Genomic DNA, 14,161 nt, shown 5'->3' with positions numbered 1-14,161 from the left:
AATTCAAACATGGAATAAGCTAATACTCAGAAACACTTAGCATTGTAATTCTGTAGTAAAATAGCATAAAGCCCTCTATGGAAAAGTATCCTAGACAGCACATTTGGGTTGAAAATAAAATACTAATCACTTTTAACTTCACAGGGAGTGAGTCACAGTACCAATACTGAGTGTATGTTTGTCAGCAAAAAAAAGTAAAGTACTGACTAGAAAGTTTTCAACTCAATGCTGAGCCAATTTTCACTGTTGGAAATATCTAAGAAGCTATTTATTTTCTTATTAGTCTGATATTAAATCTATCTGTTGATGTTTATTTGAAATATAATTTATGTTTCTGTAACAGGATGCAGATCACTAAAATTCTAGATGAAATAACACACCCTCACACCAAGAGAGTAAATGCAAATTTTGTCATAACTTCAATAGCACAAAGATTTGCCCCGAAGTGTGCTTTTTAGATTGGACTTGTTAACATATAAACATGGACCAAATGTGAAATTCCAGAGCAGCAAGTAGATGAAGGATTATTCCTTCAAGCAATCCTTCAGGGGATTCATAAGCTGTTGCCTATTTTACCAAGAAAACCAGTTTTTTCTGATTATTATGGCAGTGCATCCTAGAGCCAATTCATTGGGAATATCTATTAACAGTATTTTTGAGAACCCAATGGTGTTAAAGAGTAAATAACTCACAGCAGTGAATACAGAGTTCCCTTGAACACTGGAAGTCTTCAAAACTTAAGAGAATTTTGGAAGGTGTGTGCCTCACCCAACTTCTTTAGGTTTCTGCTTTAACCTTCAGAAAGTGTCCCAAACTCTTATGCATGCAGACTAAACAGAATAATGAATGGCTACTCACATTTCAAATTAAAAAAAAAGTGTTGATACAAAAAAATACTTCAGTATCATTCATTGTGCTGAATGTCATTATAACACATAGAAGTCATCCCTAGGGACATAAAAACCAAATTAGATTTCTAAGAGCACAAGATCCCTACTTGAACTGTAAGAAAAGTTGAGACACAGGCAAAGACAGATAACTCTGATGCAATTTTTCCCTACAACTGCGTAAAGGAGAAGTGTTTGATTTCAGGTTTTTTATTTTTTGGTGTCAAGTTTCCTTCAGAAACTTGTCCCATAATTATTGAGCCATTAGCAGAAGAAGCTATTGGCACTGTATATGTTAAAATAAGGCTAGAAAGAGGGCAAAAAAATTCTTAAACAAAAAAAGTCACTTTCAGAAAATATAATTCAATTCAAACCTGCTTATTTAGGTTGATTCTGAAAAAAATTAAATTTGAAGAACATGAAGCATAATTTTCATTTGAAAATGTTGTTTCCACTATGGAAAATTATATTACTATGCAGAAATACTTAAATATTTAAAACACATAAATGCAAAGAGGTTTTGCTACTTTTTTTGGAAACCTTTAATTATGTGAAAATATTCATTGCTCAGTCTTTTCATCCTTTATAGGATTTTAATATGCTAGGTAGCTCAACTACTCAAATTTCCCATTGGTTTTAAATTCTATTTCTTAAACATCTCTTACTCACACACTACAGGACTGGAGTTTGATTTACATTACCTGCATTATTTTCTGCCAATTATCCACATATTACTTTTCACTTCAGCTATCCAAATGTTATAATGATGCAAAAAAAAATTTTATTAATTTCTACACATTATTTTTCAGTTGCCACCATGAAAAATAACTATCTCCTCCCCGTGAGAGCTTTTTAGTCAGTAAATCACAAAAAAAACACTCAGCAGTTACCACTGCTTTAGAAATTCATTACTTCTTTGCAAAGAATCATCTTGCTGAAATATTGTTCACAAAACAAGATGGATTTTCCCAATTTCCCCAACTGGGCTTCTTCAGGATGGTGGGAACACAGCTTGTGATGAGATTTGAAAAACCAAACCACTTATACTATGGCATATCAAAATTTTACAAGTATTATGAAGTTCAGACAGTTTCCAGAAAACAAAAGAACCTACATGGAATGTTCTGATGAAGACAATTTCATGAGACCTTTGCTTCACAATTAAAGAATTAAAAGCATGAGAATTGATTTTTCATTCTGGTACCCAACCCTACACCTCTGAGTGCTCCTCAATGCACCCATCTCAGGTCTTCAAATGCAAAACTCAGCATTTCTACCCCTTCTTTCTCTCAAAACAGGCAAACACCTTTCCTCAATTAACCCTGTACAGAAAATATTTTAATAATGCATTGCTGGAAAGTACTCCGTCATAACGGAGAAATGGGCAGAGGGGCAGGACAGGTGTACAGAGGTACTTTTACCAAGTTTTTGTAAATTAAAATCTAGCAGCATGATTTGGCAGGAGGGAGTTGAGGGAAATTTTTTGAGGGGCAGGAGGGGTGTACAGAGGTGCTTTGACAAAGCCTTCTTTGTAAATTAAAACCTACCGGTGTGGTTTGGCAGGAGGGAGTTGCTAAATTGCACAAGGAAAATTCAAACTCCAAGAACTAGGTACAACAGTGTGGTTCAACTGAATTCAGGGCTGAATTGTCTACTCCAGCTAAAAGCCTTTTGACAATAGCTAAAGCAAACTATCTAGCTAAGAAAAACAAGTTGAACAGGCAATAAAATCTGAGAGCACTAATTAAATAGGGACATTCACATCATTTCAGGAGCTTCGACAACAGAGGTAACGCCTGCTTGTATTCATACACAATAGATCAACCACTCCGACCTGAACTTCACACAGTCTTCAGTCAAAGCAACTGCTTGAGGAATTTAGCCTTTCACATCAAAAAAAGGGCTTTTCCAGCTCCTAGTCACTAAGTGACTGAGGAAAAAAAAAATCTTCTCTGTGGAGGTAGGATAGGAGAATTATGCCACAACTAGATTGTAAACTCTTTAAACAAGGACTGAATGCTACCAGGAATTTATTCAGGATGGATCCAGACTCTGACCTACTGAACTGCAGTACACAGCCACTACTACATCCTTAATAAAAACAAAAATAGCACAGGAAAGATTTAGATGCTGTTGTATCTTCACAGGATATAAAAACACATAAATTCTGAAGGAACCTGACCTGGCCAGGCTTACCAGCAAAATGCTCATGTGACTCACAAGTGGGTCATGTAACTAAACTGAGATTAAAATTCATAGAAGCATCTTGAAAACCAGGCTGGGAAGCTACCTATACACAGAGAAAAGTTAAAACACAAAACACAGCCTAGGAGAAAGATACCTGCAAACACAATGCTCTCTGAACAACAATCATTGGACTTACGTGAACAGAAGAAATTCTCCAAGAATGAAAGCTCAGCTTTGCCTCTTATAAAAAATATGTTCTAAATGCACCTCTCAGTAGATAAAAAACTTCTCCCTGAATTCAACACACATCTTCAGTCTCCTTTGTTTCCTCATTTCTGTTTTTCCAGCATGGCCAGCTGCAAGCAATGATCCTGATAGGGTTCCCCAGCTGCAGCTTGTCAGCAAATCAGACCCATAAAGTGGGGAGGTATCACTGCAGCCCTGTGCTGATGCTACAAACCTGTATTGCTCCTCTGTAATTCTCAGCTTTCAGGAGACCTAGGGATTTCAGATCCACAAGGCTGTTGTACTTTTGACAGGGGAAATGAGCCCCTTCTCTTTCTATGTGGTTTGTCACCTCTCAACACTACAATTGCCACGGTGCTAACTGGAGTTTGTTGAAATCCTGACAAAATCAGTACAGTTTTTCTCACTAACCAAGCTTTGAAGGCTTACAGGTGTCATGTGAGCTACAGAATTGGCAAAATAATGCAAGCTACAAATTAAAAGCAACTCTTATTCTGTACATTCATAAATCCACAGTTCTGGAAAAGCTTGCCTCCAGTAATAACCTAATACTCCCCTTGAAGTATGTGCCTGTTGATACCTGAAGTATTAACATTTGCAAATCACTACAGATCCAATTAGAAAGTACAAAATAAGGTGTCATGGTAACAAGCCACTCTCCAAACAGTGAGACTCAAACACAAAACAAGGCGAGAAATGAGGTTTGGAAAACACATGAACAAGGGTATGGAGTTCAAGCTCATGGGACAGGAAAAAGTGCATACTGGACTTGTGACAGGAAGCAAAGCTCATCTTGGTGCTTACAGAGTGACATGGTCAGAAGTTCTGTATTCTCAATATTTTATTAGAAAATAAGGAGTTTTCAGGGTTCACTGGCAGTAGTACCCAGATTACACTCATCCACATTAAGTTTCAATTACTTAAGACAGTAAGTAAGAACCACTGGAGCAGGTTAAAGCAGCCACATTGAAACTTCTTGTGAAGGATTTTCATGACGTTAGCAGGCAACTCCTGCTTCCTTACTGGGAAAGCACAAACAAACACAGGCAGTGAGAGGCCAGGTGCACAAAAACATACACCCTTCATGGTGCAAAGGCACCAGAAAGGCAAAGTTTTGGATGCAACAAAGAAAAATTGTGGACTTAATCCTGATCTCATTGTGCCTGACAGCTCAAGGCTTTGAAAGCAGAGCTTGTTCTGGGAACACAGATAACAAATACTTCTGGCAGCAATCTGCCTTTAAAGCAGTGATTCCCAGAAGCTATGTCTGTAGGGCCACCCGTGGATCATAAGGCCACAGCATTTGTTAAATGGGAGCACTTGGACACCCTCTCCCATGAGGATTGTGCAATATCCTAGTGGCTGCAACTCCAGGCTGAGGCCCCTTCCCTTCCTCCCTTTACCAAGATGACACAGAACGCAAATCAACCTTTAAATTTGCCTTTAAAGCTGGCAGAAGCTTTGATATTTTACCCAAAGGATACTATTTAGCTACTGGAATAGGACAAGATTTGCCAATGTTAAACAGTTTTGACAATTATTTGAAATACAAGTCCATAGGAGTAACAGTGAAACAATGAAACCAAGTATGTCAGTAAAGATGTATTATTTAATATTTTACTAATAAGATTAATAGATGGAATAAATAAGCAGAGAAATAAAATAGCAAGTTCTCTCTAAGCATAATATATAAATTTTTAGATAAAATATATTGTGCTATACAATTTTCTCTTTCTATATTTTTTAATAGAGGAAAGAGAAGAGAGAAAGAAAAGCTAGGATGCCAATAACAGGACTGCCATCTTAAAAGTTATTGTATAATTAAAATTCATTTCCTAGTATGAAGTTTTGGAATTAATGACAGGATGAGCACCAGGGAAATGTGTATCATCACAGTATGAATAAGAAAAGTCCATTCATTATTTCACACACATTGTGTGCTAACTGGTCTAAATTATACATTAGTAAGTTCCACTGCATGCCTGTTTATTCTTGGAAAAAATTACTCAGTAATTAGGTTTGTATTGGGTGTATGGAAGATCACTGTGCTTGCAGGTTCTAGATACAGGGTCACTGTAGGTTCTCAAACATTTCAAGTATTTATAGTTTTCACATTTCAATTCTGAAAAAGAAAAATTGAGAGATTCCTAAGAGAATTTTGAGAAGACTTAGATTGAACACAGTTGAAAGATCACAGGCTCCTCTTTCTACACCAGCTCCTTAAGACTTTAATATACTTTGCATATCTGCCTGTATCAGAAATCTTGGCCAGTACGTTTAACAAATGACATCTGAGTCCTGAGAAAATGCCTGAAGTTCTAAAGGTATAATAACTCAGTGACTAACAGTAAGCTTTGCCTTTCTGAATAGCAAAGAAGGATTGTGAATTACTGATTCTCTCAGTCTAAGGCAAAATATGATTTCCCTACATGAAAGTAATTCACTTCCCAACATCTACATCCCTCCCTTTAACAACAAAAATTGTATTTCTAAGTGCAGTGATTTCAATACTCCTTCCTACACTGATGAATAAGAAAATTAATGCAGGTCCACATCATGAATTCAGAACTACTTCATGGCTTTGTTATATTTATTACCAAATAACTCCAGCCAAGTGGTATATGATTTTAATCTCTGAGGCAACAGAGTAAGTTAGGAAATATTTAATGTGGCTATCTCTGTTCAGATACTGCTGCCTACAGTCATACAACACCTTTTCACTCTTCAGAAGCATTTTTTTCTGGAGTAAACAAGACAGATCAATTTGCCTGCAACTCAAATCAAAGATGGGCAAGCATAAGCCAAGTGGGAAGGATGCCACAGTGTTTTTATCTTGAGATAATTGTGCACATTATAAAACCATGCATGAAGTACTGGTAAAACCCCCTTTTTAGCCAGTGAAAACCAGAACTTTATTACAAGGGCGCTTAATGCAGCAGCTCTTAATTAAACTCATACCCCTGATGAGTAGAACGCACTCCCTTCCCCACTGGAGAAGGAAGTGCCCCCAACCTGTTTGATTGGTTGGCTTTTTCTTCATGATTTACATTCAAATCAGGCAGAAATTTTAACTAACAACATCAGTGGGAAACACTCTCCTCTTCCACCGAATATCTGAGTCCTAGCTTCACTACCAATGATTAAATTAGCAAGTCAAACAAGGTAAATGTCGGAAGAGGAAGCAAAGATATTTTTGCTGCACCTTCTCTTCCAAACTGTTTATGCTGATGGCCACATTTTTAGATCCCTGATGTATCTGCCCAAACAATCCATTTGACATCATTTTCACAAATAAACTATTTCACCCTAGGAAATTTTTCTCAGAGATTAATCTGCTGACGTAATAAAAGAGGACATTTGAGGTACACACACAAACTAGCATCAGTAACTTCCAGACACTGGCAATTTGCCTGTACTTCACACTCCTAATGTGTACTTTGTTTATTAAGATGGACAAAGCATTTACTCCTTGTTCAGCCAAAGTTGTTGGCAAAACAGGGACATTTTTTTAACAACCTTAACTTGAAGGGCAATCCAATGAGAAAGGAACAGGAGAAGAGAGCCTTAAAAAATCCATCATACTGACAGAGCTCTTTTCTCCAAGGAACACAGGATACTGGAGACAATCCTACTCCCAGATATCTGCATCCCTCAGAACTGGACAATGAAACAGATTTTGGGTTTACTTGAATACTCATTTCATTCACTCATTTGTTCATTTAGACAGTTCTTAGCTGGGTTTTAAAAATCATCCGGTTTCCTTTGAGAAAAGGCTCTGGCCAGACTATGTACTCTTATCTTCTTTATCACTATTGTCATCATTTGTGCTAAGCCACTTTATGTCTTCACTTTTGCTTTTCATTGAGAAACTTCCTTATTTTCTTAGTCACAGAAGTATAATTACAATTAAATAAGAATATGGTTAAAAGCAACTTTAGCTTACTAGAGCTGAATGAAGAAATTTATTTATTAATTTATTTCTGGCCAGAAAATAAAACCTTTTCCAAAAGAGAAGCAGTTATTTTGGACATTACAAGCACTATTCCCCTGGATGGGTGCATGTGTGGTAACAGATATGGGTTGATGGGGGAGTGAGTGGTGATCTTTTCCTGATCTTTTTCCCAGTTATCTGCTTTTTATTTAAGCAGAGGATTGTTCTGAGGAAGAAATTTTTCACACTGAAGGCACTGAAACCATGGAGGAAGTTGTCCAGAGAGGTTGTAGTTGTCCCATCCCTGGAAACTTTCAAGGTCAGGCTTGGACATAGCTCTGAGTCAACTAACAGTTGAAGATGCCCCTGCACACTGCAGAGGGGGTGAACCAGAGGAGATATAAAAGTCCCTTCTGACCCAAATGATTCTGGGATTCTATGATTCTTTACTCTTTAAATCCTCCTCCTGCTTCTATCCTAGGAGAAACGCCATGAAAGGCAAGGTAAACAACAGATTCACAGTTGCCTGAACTAGAACACTATTTTTTGACAAGGGAGGAAGGTAGTTAATAAATTATTTTTTATCTCTCAGATGCTCCCACCAAGAAGCAGACACCAAATGAATAGTTTCTGTCCAGGACAACTGCTCTTTTGATCATATACTCATTCCTAATAGTTCATTAACGGGAATAAAACTGTGGCCACACCAGTCTGCTGCAATTCCAACATTGACAGGCTTGTTATGCCATTAATTTCCATCCAGCTTTGTAAGTCTGGGCTGTGTACTTTGCCAGAGGATCAGCATCTCCTGCTAGAACACAGCTTTCAGACAACCTCCACTCTGAGTCAAGCTTGCCTGCTGATGGCAAATCTACTTTGTTTAATAAACTATGCCCACATTGTCTTCTCTGGAATGAATTTGCATCCTCAACCTGTATTACCTAGTCCTACAACAACTAAATTTAGCATCAACTGGGGTGTTAGTAAGACTTGTGACCCTAGTTTTCAGTGAAATAAATTACTGTAGAATCTTATATACAAGATGTGAAAAATTAAAATATTCTTTTTATATTTACCTACTAAAAAAAAAAAATTAAAAAAAAGAAAAAGAGAGCTATACATTTACCTACATTTACCTTTAATGTTTGGTTTCAGTAGAAGGGTTCAAACAAACTTGAATTGCAAAATTCCTCACAGTATGAAGCAGCAAACACCTTGGTGCTCAGAAGCTCATGACATTTTCAATACAGCAACTTTTCACTGCAGAGTTCCAGAGCTCAGCCCATGGGGTATTTGTGCTGAAACAGTTCTTATTAAATAAATTACTTTTTCATTTAATAATGGCAGTACAACATTGCCCATTGGCATTGGGAACTACCCAAGCTAAGTTCAAGGTTAGTGAAGGAAAGCTACTGATTTAAAGATAAGATTGTACAGTGAAACTTATTTTTATTTAAGGCAGTTCCATTTTACATATTTAATAGGCATTAAAAAGTTATGCCACACTGTACATTTCATGGCTGCTAAACCAAAAGGAAAATTTGTCCAGATGGTATGAAAAAATAGAAAGCTAAATTTACTTTGTGGAAAAAAGGAAAAATCATGGAAACTACAGCAGCCCCAGTTTGAAAATTAGATCATAAAAGCAGATAGAGTAATCAAAAGTTTTTATCCTCTACTACTGAAGGAGTAACCACCAAAATATGAAATATCTGTATGCAGAACATAGTTCATATCATTTGTAGGAATTTTTTAATTAAAAGTCCTGTGTGATGAGTTACTTCGGCTAAAAGCAGTAAGCTATCAAGTTGGAATAGACATAGTAAAAAGAAGAGGTTAAAGGACAGAAAAGAATATAAGAAAAGAAAATATCTATGTGCAGCCAAGGGAGGACACTTAGAGGAGCCCTACTGTACATGACAGCATTTGGGCAAGAGAAGAATTTTTGAAGATAAAAAAGAGTTATACCGATACATCCAAGGATTAAAAAGAGCAGAAATGTGGGCAGGTAAAGAAAAAAAATTCTTCATCAATGTAGCAGAAAAGACAGCTATAGGGAAGGGGCTGGAAGCATGTAAAAGTATAGAATATGTACACTGCCTCACTTTGACTTACATTTGAAATAGAAAAATCAGACAAAATAATATAAGAAGAGATTAAAGCGAAACACAGACAGGACTTCAAAAAGGCACTTTCTGAATTAAAAATACATCCAGTAGCTTTCATCTAAGATATAGAATTTGAAAAAGAGGAGAAAAAAGCCTGCATCCATTTCGCATCATGCAGGATGACAGTTTACAGAAGGAGAAGTACAAGTCTCTATAAATCAATGCTGCAAAGCACTTTAATGCACATTTTCCCATTTATTTATATCTCATATAATGTTGGCAGGATAAGAACAGAGGTTAGGGAGTGGAAAACATGTATTTTATCACTGTGTTTCTGCTTGTCGAGGACAACACTGGAATGTCTGTAATGAGGACTCTGCCCACGTTCACCATCAAAGTAAATGAGGGAAGGTTTTGCCCTTTTACATAAAACAGCATGTTTGCCCAAAGCAACAGATCCCTTAAAACAGCCATCTCTAAAAACTGCTTTATTGCCAACAGTGCAAAAGATGAATTTCGGGGATTTTTCACTCCTGCTCCATTGCTGTTGGCTGTCACTGTATCTGATTTCAGTGAAAGGATCTATCCTAATATGATGTTTTCATCAGGTCTGTTTGATAACACATCTATTGGTACAGAATGAAGAGGTCAGTCATGAGGGCAGTTCATCAGAAAAGATGGAAGAGCACAGGGTCAGGAAGGAGGTGGGATGGTGGATCAGCCATGGCTGTGGGAAGGATTCCCCTGCAAGCCTTCGAGTAGCCCTGATGTCTCAAAAAAGGACAAGTGCTGCTTCAAAGGCTGAAATGCTGCTTAGAGTAGGCAGAGGAATTATCCCCTGAATAAATTCCAATCAAATGTGTTTCAAAAGGAAGGACTGTTCCTCACTAGATTTATTAGAGGGTATTGAAGACAGTAAACGAAATGGATCATATATTAACAGAGAGACATGGAACTTCTAGGGATATACAGCTGATGCAGGAAGATAAAATCCATGTAAAGATATACTCCAGAGCAGCATCAACAGCAAGTCAGCTTGGGTTTTTATAAGGGTTTTTATCTGGGACATTATATGGGTTTAATCAGCAAGTGTTCTTCCAGTTTTTTGTTTATGCCCATTCTTAAAAAAAAAAAAAAAAAACAAAAAAAACCCACCGAAGGTTGTAGTTGGTTGTAGTTGTGCTGTTCAGCTTGGATATGAAGATTAATACTTTTCAAGGTATTTTATCTAAACCTGAACATGAATCTATGGAGAAAAAGTGATTAACTGCCTAAAAGGAAGGTTCTACTTGCCTCAATACAACAACAGTAACAAGAAATATACAGATGTGTCAATCTAAAATAGCAGAAACTGCTGGTTTGGTATTATTTATTTAAGTATGGCACATAAAACTTATGTCCATGACTTAATGAGATCCACTACCACGGCATTTCCTACTACCATACACACATAAATATCAATATTTATGTACAGTGAGGAGAAAATTCTTGAAACAACCTCTTCTCCACTCAGGTTTTCCAACAGGATTTATCTGATTACTTTCCAAAACAATCCTTGGCATGCTTGGTGGAGGCTCAATGATTTATTTAGAATGCTGTGCAGTCTATCACCTACACTGCTTATCTTGTAGGATGTTTTTTTTATTATGATTCCATGTCAGTAACCCTTTTTGTAAGGCTAAATTAAATATAGTGCTCCTATGATTCATTTGACAGAAAATATGTCCTTGTGCATATTAAAACAATTTGTTCTTTAAGTCTAATTAATCGATCTAATCTAATCAATCTTACTAATTTTTACTTACAATAAGTAGTTTATAAAAGATTCTATGATGATCCCTCTCTGAGGCACCACAGTGTGAAAACAGTCTCTTAAATATTCTCATCCATCAAGCTGTATTTTGGATTTTATTAGACTTGTCACAGATGTTAAGGTCACAGAAGAAAGGAATCTTCAAGATGTGAAAGAAGAAATTCTTGGTAATTTACATAAGGCAAACTACTGAACCAATTGCTGTTTAAAAAAGATGTTGTGATTGTTATTTCTAATTACAGCCTTTGCAAACAGATAACCATTTGTCTAGCCTTCCATAAAGTATATATTTGAAGATAAATTCTCAATATACAAGAAATGTACTTGATTTTTGGAAGACAATTTAAAAGAAGCCAGTACTGATTTTTCTGAACTATTACATTCTGTTCAATTATCAATTATTGGTAGAAGAAGCGTAACAGTCTGAGGATAAACTGTGGTGAGATGTTGAACAGTCAAAAACAACTGGTCTGGGATACAAAGGATCATCAATATGAAATTGCACTAAGGAATAAATTAAATTATTGTATCCTGAGGGGTGTACAGATGTTCTGGATTAGATATCGCCTTCTACAGATGAAGCCAAAAATTCATGTACCTACAAAGAGGGAGATGTAGGCCCACTATGTACTGAAATATTCAAATATACATTTTTTGTTTTACTTCATTTTCTTTCATGCCTTCTTTACAAATCACAGAACATATATGAAAACAAATTCCACATTTCACACAAACATCTCTAAGCTCGGCATTCACCCCACTCCCACTTGTACTGCTCTGTCATTTGGCCCTTTTTTTTTTTTTCTGGTACTTTTGTAGTTTTTTATTCCTTATCCAAGGCTGCCTTTGCTCCATTAAACTATGTGCAGCCAATCTTATTGATAGCTCTGCCACCTAACAGCAGCATTTCAGAGGCACTGAAATGACATCAATTCAGCTCCTGTAATGGTATTTAAATAGCACTGCCTCATTTGCCTTTATTGGAAAAAAAAAAAGAAAAAGTGAGACTTTAAAGTAAGAAGGAAAAAGCTGCCAGAGCTTGAGTTACCCATCCTGTAAACTGTGCTTTATATCTTCTTACACACCTTTTTTTTTTTTTTCCTATTTGCAGGAAAACAAGATGTAGCTATCCCTTTTACACATTTATGTACTTGAAAGAATCTGCATTCCGACCAGCTTATGCCGGGGACTATTATTCTTTCGGTTTAGCCCAAAATCTCAGCATCTAAGATTAAAAAAAAAAAAAAAAGAGTTTATTGCTGTACACAGAATTAACATGGTTTTCCTCATTTTGGAAATAAAAGCATCGTCATCATTAGCCATGTCAATATTTCTCTAGAATCTAGTTTCCTATAAAATAAAATACCTGCATTAGATATTTTTGCTACGTGGGCATTCATGCCTATGAATAACAAAACTGTCAAAGAACTGGGTACCAAGACATGGCCATACACTTTATTTTTCATGCTTAGTGTTAAAAACCCATAAAAACACAAGTAAGGGGAACCAGCAAATTGCTGAAAAAAAATTCCTTTCAACTTTCTCCTTAGCTTTTCTGAAGAACTGTTTGTGACTGGGTAGCTGAGCTCTCCTACTGAGATAATCTGATGCCCAACTGCAGCCTCCCAGTCCAGACCAGACAGGGGAAATATTTCCAATTTTTTTAGGAGTCAAAAAAGAATAGATGCTCCAAGTTATCAGACAAATAAATAAATAGTGTGGGTAGTTACTGGCTGGGAATTGGACTGAACACAAACCCCAGAGAGGGTTTCCTACCACATTCTATCCTTCAGGGACAGGCAGCATTGCAAGAGACAAAAACCAATTTTCTGTCCTGGTAACAGCAGTATTATCTACTGTTATGTACTAAAAGTCTTAAGCCAGTAAAATCATTGGCTTAATACAGTAATGGAAGCAAATGATCTGTATTTTCCCTCTAATATTTGCTGCTCCTCTCCCTGTGATTGATTACAAGTACAATGTCTGTTTATTTAGAGAGATTACAGTTCTCTGCATATACTGGCTTCGAACCTATTCTATTTTTCTTGCTGACTTAAATAGGAGCAGGATTAGATCTCTGATGGAAGCTTTACTGCATAGGATGCACTGATTTGAGACATTAGCACTACACTGTGATGACAAAAGATATTCGTCATCACAGCTGAGTAGAGCAGGTTCCAAGGCAGTCTGTTGAGAGCCTGGTGTGTTTTCATCAGCCTCTTTCATTTTTTTCCCCAAAGCAGAGTTGATTACAGAGCTTCATTTTATCAGTAAACTGAAAATGGCATTAAGTAAGTGATTTGTTTGTGCCATGGAGTATTCCAAGGACAGGTAAGAAAGACATCTTCTTTGGGAAAGAAAACAGTATCATTAAAGGCATATTCTCCTGATTTAGTGTAACACTGGCATGAAGAAAACTCAAACCCAGCTCTGGGGTTCCACTGTCAGGTATGCACCTGGAGTGTTGTTCCAGCCAGTTTTAGGCATTAGATAGAAGGCTGCTGTCAGGAATTCCACTTTTCCTTTTGGGAGCAACTTCTGAAGAAATGCTGTGGCTGGATATGGATTAACTTTTCCCAAACTAATGGCCAGGCCCACTTTCCTCTTAGCTGACTATACACTGTAGCTTTTCTTTTTAAATAAACCATCAATTTTAGGAACACAGAGACTAAACACTCTCTACTTTGTATGTATATCTTTTCATCTGTGCTGTTCTGAACATAAATTTCCTTCATAATAAATAAAACCTGGTACTGAGTTCATTCTAGAGAGCACTCTCAGAAAGATACAGAAAGAGCAATTTTTTTTCTCCTCTCTTCCTGCTGACTTTATCAGGAACTAGGATGGGAATGGTACAGTCTTTGCCATGATGGTCAGAGACATTTACATTTACAGAACTGACGACAGAAGTCAAATTTTTAAGTAAGCTGGTCCTAAACTACTATCTAAAAAAACACCTGGAGAGGAACAATGTTACTGGAAATGTGGA

The 14,161-nt window shown here is 36.7% G+C and overlaps 1 protein-coding gene and 1 long non-coding RNA gene across 7 annotated transcripts in view; one reads left to right on the top strand and one right to left on the bottom strand.

Moving 5' to 3' along the window:
• Positions 1-14,161, top strand: part of LOC137468640 (uncharacterized) — a 590,084-nt gene that overhangs the window by 314,082 nt on the left and 261,841 nt on the right. The gene's annotated exons all lie outside the window — the stretch shown is intronic.
• EPHA6 (EPH receptor A6) overlaps positions 1-14,161 on the bottom strand; it is a 367,788-nt gene that overhangs the window by 304,646 nt on the left and 48,981 nt on the right. Inside the window, exon 1 of one of the 6 annotated variants that reach the window (XM_068180482.1) lies at positions 3,271-3,419. The exons of 4 other annotated variants lie outside the window; for them this stretch is intronic. Coding sequence is in view for 1 of the 2 variants with exons in the window: in XM_068180481.1 (XP_068036582.1) it covers positions 3,084-3,098 (15 nt within the window). In the remaining variant the exon portion in view is untranslated. Of the gene's footprint in view, positions 1-3,083; positions 3,114-3,270; positions 3,420-14,161 lie in introns of those variants that run through there. One more of the 6 variants, XM_068180481.1, reaches the window with a different exon arrangement.

The sequence above is a fragment of the Anomalospiza imberbis genome, chromosome 2 (assembly GCF_031753505.1).
Source record: "Anomalospiza imberbis isolate Cuckoo-Finch-1a 21T00152 chromosome 2, ASM3175350v1, whole genome shotgun sequence".
Lineage (NCBI taxonomy): Eukaryota > Metazoa > Chordata > Aves > Passeriformes > Viduidae > Anomalospiza > Anomalospiza imberbis.
This window is presented reverse-complemented; position numbering and strand designations above follow the sequence as displayed.